Here is a 5,362-nt window from a genome sequence, read left to right on the forward strand (position 1 = left end):
AGGCCCACTGAGCCTGATTTCACACATGTGAAAAGGCATGGAGTGAGGAAGGAGCAAAAAGTCCCCATCTCCACATGGGCCTAGTCACTCGGATTCGCATCACCAAAGTTAACTGGATTGCCCAACTGGCGTGGCTCAGTGGTTAAGTGTCGGCCTATGACCCAGGAGGTCACAGTTCAAGTCCTGGTCAGAGCATATGTCCAGGTTGTGGGCTCGATCCCCAGTGGGGAGTGTGCAGGAGGCAGCCCATCAATGATTCTCATCATTGATGTTTCAATCTCTCTCTTCCTCTCCCTTCCTCTCTGAAATCAATAAAAATATTTTAAAAAAAAATTAACTGGATGAAGGTACAGATGAAAGCAAGGCAGCGTGGCCCTTTACCCAGTTCCCCGCAGCCTCATCTCTGGCTTCCTTACCAGAATGATCTTGGTCTCATCTAGTTCAGCCTGCACTTTACTCATGGGGTCAGCTTCTCGGGGATTCTAAGAAAGAGCCGAAAATAAAAACGACGTCAGGACTGGAGTGACCACCTAGAATCAAAGCTCAAAACCCAGCCAGCTGGACACACTCTCACAGGCTCCTTGAAGCCGCGACAGCAGCAACAGCCTGCTCGGCACCCAGGTTCCAGGTCCTCGCGTAGCCCCCGAGACCCCCGGGGCCGACATCAAGGCGGTCAGGAAGTCACCGCGCCCAGCTGTCAGGCTGGGAGGTTCCCGAGGCTCTGGGCCCCTACCTGGTAGGTACTCAGGTAGCCATCCAGGGCTGTGTAGTGGATGGTAGCAGGGGATCCGACAGGCCAGTCGATCCTGTCCACCTGCTTGGAGAAATCATCCAGCACCTGCAAGACCAAGTTGCTCAATGACACCCTGTGCTCGCCGCACCCACGGCCACAGGACTTGGCCCAAGAGGCTCTCTGGCCCCCGGGCCCCGGGAGGGCAGAGGCAAACAGCCAACGGGAAGGGAAAGTCCAGGCGCAAGTTCCTCCTTCTTAAGTCCAAGTATGTCCAGCCTGAGACACACCTCAGCTGGTGAGTGATACAAGTATTAGAATTTAAACTACAAATTCCATTTTTGCCAGGGCATGATTTTCCAGGAACCAGGGAAAATCAGTCCTCTAATTTTCCAACCAATTCTTCAAAAAGGAAAGATTTAAGCCACCACCAATTTCATGTGCTCATAAGTGTATCAGTCCTCTGGGGACAAGACACGGCAGTGCCTTCGAGGCGTCGGTAATCAGCCCATGTGAAGAAACCGAAGAACACGCGGTGCAGAGTCCACACCAGGGAAGGGGCACAGAGGTGGCTCGGTGGAGGGGAGGCAGGTCAGACAGGGCAGGGCTGGAGGTGGGTAACTAAGGCGAGAGCACAGCCACCGCTGGCCCAAGGGCTCCGTCCCAGAGAAGAGAGGCGGAGACTGTGGGCAGACGGGGAGTCACGTGGCCCTGGGGCACGAGCCTGGACACAGGGCAGGAATCGGAGCCATGGCGGAGCCTGGGGAGGGCGAGGGGAAAGCTGACCACGGCTGACGGTGGACACACTACTCCCCTCTAGGCTTCGGGCACTGACGTCACCCCGGCCCCAGTCCCACTCATCCACCCGAGTCCAGTCCAGCCAAGTCCACACCCACCTTCTCCAGCAAGGTGAACGCCACCCGGGACGGGTACTCGCTGTCAGCAATGACCACTCCCGCCAGACTGTCGTTCCGCACGTAGACGTGGCACAGATATTCTAAGGAGACACACAGGCGACAGGAGGGCCTCAGACTCTCCACCCCAAGCACTCAACCCGTCACCTGCTGGGCTCCTGCCTTTGGATCAACGAAGCTCTGCAGACCAGCCAGTCCCTGAGCGAGGCTTGCGGTCCACTCTGCAGACCAGCCTAACGGGTCGCATACAGGACTAGATGCACACGGGACAGGACACACGCAAGACACAGCGGAGCATGGCCATCAGCACGGCCCCAAGGCCCAGCGTGCTCAACCAGGGTCTGAGGACACCTTCCCAGGCACAGCCTTGAGCTCCAGGCCCAGCCTGGCAGTGTCTCGGGGAGAGGCAGCCCCCTAAGGCTCTGCTCCGGAACTGAGGAAACCCTGGGCAAGCAACGCAGTCTCACATTTTTTAAAAACCTGTAAGCGTGGCCCCAAGTCAGGAAATCAGCTCTCTGGTCCTGTCTGGCCAGCTCCATTCTGGGGAGGGGAGGAAGGGAGCAAGGAGAGGGGCCCATGCAGGCTGGGGTCTCCAGGGAACTGTGAGTGTCCAACTAGCAACAGGCCAGCCTGGACAGGGCTCTGCTGGACATTCACAACGCACAGAATTAACTCCTGTCACTTGGAAGGACTGCAGCTGACAAGGACTGACAAGGAAGAACCTTCTTGTCTTTAAGACTCTCAGCCAGGAGACTCAGAACTAAACAAGGAAAACAAATTAAGGAGGCGAGGGAAGCCGTGAGCCCTGAAATCAGAAACAGGCAGAGATGAACGACCGCAGGGATGTGAGGGACCGGAGCTCCCCACCAACACGCTCCAGACAGTCACCTCCAAGTAAGACCCTCAAATGTGGGGACAAAGCACACACCACAGGGAAGTGGGGTCAGGTCTGAGGAAGTGTCCCTGAGTACCAAGCTGAGATGGCCAAGTCCCCCCCGAGGGGACTGAGAATATTCAAATGTCCAGGATCCCACTGCACCGCCAGAGGTGAGCACACAGGGTCCCACAGAACACAGCCCCGACACCGCCCGCACCGTCACCTGGACATAGCACCTCCACACCCGGACCCACAGTCCCAGCGTCATGCAACAGCCCTTGCTTCTGCCAGAAGCTCGCTCACCCCTCCGGACGTGCCTGTACAACCCTCGCCTCCTGTCCACATCTAAGCACACAGGAGGCAGCGGCCCTGACAGGGCAGGCGGGAAACCCTTTTCTGAGAGGCCCACACTCTGCAGGAGGCGTCGCGACTGCTCCGAGACGGGCCCTAATCTGAAGCACGTCCCAGCTTTGGGGCCAACTGTAACCAGCAGCTAGTCGCCCGCAGAGGGCACAGAGTGTGTGCAGAAGGAAGCGGAGGAGGAGGGAAGAGAGGTCAGGCTGGCGAGTGGGTCCTGGCAGCCTCGTCTCCTCGAGGTGACAGGGCGTGCTCAGCGCAGGCGGCCTGGGGCGTGGCGGCGGGGCCAGCGCACACGCGGGGAGGGTCCTCTTACCTTGTTCCTTGACGGAAGCTCTGTTGCCTTTGGCCGAGCGCTCCACAATCAGCTGGCTGGTGAAGGTCATGAACTCCTGAACACTAAGAAACAACACACATTACCTCCTCCCGTCACCTGTTCCAACACAAGGGAGAGCGACGTGGGCTTATCCGCAAGGAGACATTGCTCCCTGGTTTCCTTCCTGCCCCCCAACCTCAGACAAATAATAAACTCTCTGTAAACGAACAGGTCCAGAGTCACAGATCGTCTCAGCCACTCAAGCCACCTCTGTTCACTCCCAGCTCACCCCAACGACCCTCGTCCAGACTGTGGGCCGCTGTCGATTTCACAGCCTGGCCAGAGCATGATCTGGGACGCGGGAGCAGAAGCCAGCGCCTGCTCTCCAGGCCCCACTCACTTCCAAGAAGAGGACAGACAGAGCCTGTTCTGGAAAAACACAAGTGGCCGGAACTGTTTGGCAGGTGCACAGCCAGTTACGGCCGTGGCGTGCGCCCTGGAAGGAATGGAGGACAGCAGCTCAGCCAGGACGTGGAAATGGAAAATGGCTGGGACAAAGGCTTAGAGGGAGGGGGAGCTTGTTGGGGGCCACACAATGAGATTTTGGCCAACGACAGACTGCAGATGCAACAATGGTCCCATAAGAACCTCCAGGAAAACTCACAGGGAAGGGCTTAGCAGAAGCATTTGTTGGGCTCAACAAGCTCCTTAAAAAGTATGGAAACAGCCTGGCTGGCGTGGCTCGGTAGCTGAGCGTCGACCACCAGGAGGTGATGGTTCAATTCCCGCTCAGGACACATGCTTGGGTTGCAGGCTTGATCCCCAGTAGGGAGTGTGCAGAGGTAGCCGATAGATGATTCTCTCTCATCATTGATGTTCTCTCTGTCTCTCCCTCTCCACTCTCTGAAAATCAATGGAAAACTACCCTCGGCTGAGACTTAAAAAAATTTTTTTTAAGTTTATAAAGTAAAAGTGTAATAGTGAGCTAAGGTTAATGTATCATTGAAGAAAAATAAATAAATTAATGTAGCCTTGGTGTCCAGGGTATAAAGTCCACAGCCATGCCAGTCATGTCCTTGGCCTTCACCTCACTCACCACTCACTCCCACCACACCCAGAGCAACGTCCAGTCCTGCGGCTCCACTCTGGAGAGAGCCCTGCACAGGGCACTTTACCTCTGATACTGTGTTTTCACTGTCCCTTTTCATATTTAGCTGTTTAGGTGCACAAACACCACTGTTACAATTGCCTGCGTACTCTGCACAGTGACAGGCTGTGCCATGCAGCCTCGGCGAGCAGTGGGCTGCACCACCCAGGGGTAAGCGCGCCCTGGACGTTCGCACGACAACACCACGGGAGGACCGTTTCTCAGAACCTATCCCTGTTGTCAGGTGACACGACTGCAATCCCGCAGACGAAGTCTCCAAATAAGAAATCCTTGCGGTAAAACCACAGACAGAGCTTAGAGCAAGACGGTACTTAGACAAGGCAGAACTGCATTCATTGTGAACGCCTGCATACGAGGGCCAGACAAGCTGGGAAACGGCCCTGGCCGGTGCTCAGTGGTTAGAGCAGTGATGGCGAACCTATGACACGCGTGTCAGGTGACATGCGAACTCATTTTTTTGGTTGATTTTTCTTTGTTAAATGGCATTTAAATATATAAAATAAATATCAAAAATATAAGTCTTTGTTTTACTATGGTTGCAAATATAAAAACATTTCTATATGTGACACGGCACCAGAGTTAAGTTAGGGTTTTTCAAAATGCTGACACGCCGAGCTCAAAAGGTTCGCCATCACTGGGTTAGAGCGTTGGCCTGCAGACCAAAGGGTCTCAGGTTTGATTCCTGGTCAAGGGAACGCATACCTCGGCTGCAGGTTCCCCAGCCCCACAGGGGCTCGTGTGGGAGGCAACCAATCGATGTGTGTGTCTCTCTCTCTCTCTCTCTAACCGAGCGGTTCTCAACCTGTGGGTCACGACCCCTTTGGCGGTCAAACGACCCCTTCACAGGGGTCGACTAAGACCATCCTGCATATCAGATATTTTACATTACGATTCATAACAGCAACATTACAGTTATGAAGTAGCAACGAAAATAATTTTATGGTTGGGTCACAACATGAGGAACTGTATTTAAAGGGCCAGAAGGTTGAGAACCACTGAT

At 55.0% G+C, this 5,362-nt stretch overlaps 1 protein-coding gene across 2 annotated transcripts in view; it reads right to left on the reverse strand.

Annotated features, from left to right (window-relative positions):
* YKT6 (YKT6 v-SNARE homolog (S. cerevisiae)) overlaps positions 1-5,362 on the reverse strand; it is an 18,186-nt gene that overhangs the window by 2,648 nt on the left and 10,176 nt on the right. Inside the window, exons 1-5 of one of the 2 annotated variants that reach the window (XM_005882878.2) lie at positions 3,484-3,557; positions 3,195-3,277; positions 1,627-1,727; positions 734-838; positions 417-482 (exon numbers count right to left, since the gene is read on the reverse strand). In XM_005882878.2, the coding sequence (XP_005882940.1) occupies positions 417-482; positions 734-838; positions 1,627-1,727; positions 3,195-3,277; positions 3,484-3,542 (414 nt within the window). In that variant the 5' untranslated portion in view covers positions 3,543-3,557. Of the gene's footprint in view, positions 1-416; positions 483-733; positions 839-1,626; positions 1,728-3,194; positions 3,278-3,483; positions 3,558-5,362 lie in introns of those variants that run through there. The other variant, XM_005882879.2, reaches the window with a different exon arrangement.

The sequence above is a fragment of the Myotis brandtii genome, unplaced genomic scaffold (genome assembly GCF_000412655.1).
Source record: "Myotis brandtii unplaced genomic scaffold, ASM41265v1 scaffold743, whole genome shotgun sequence".
In the NCBI taxonomy this organism is placed as follows: Eukaryota; Metazoa; Chordata; class Mammalia; order Chiroptera; family Vespertilionidae; genus Myotis; species Myotis brandtii.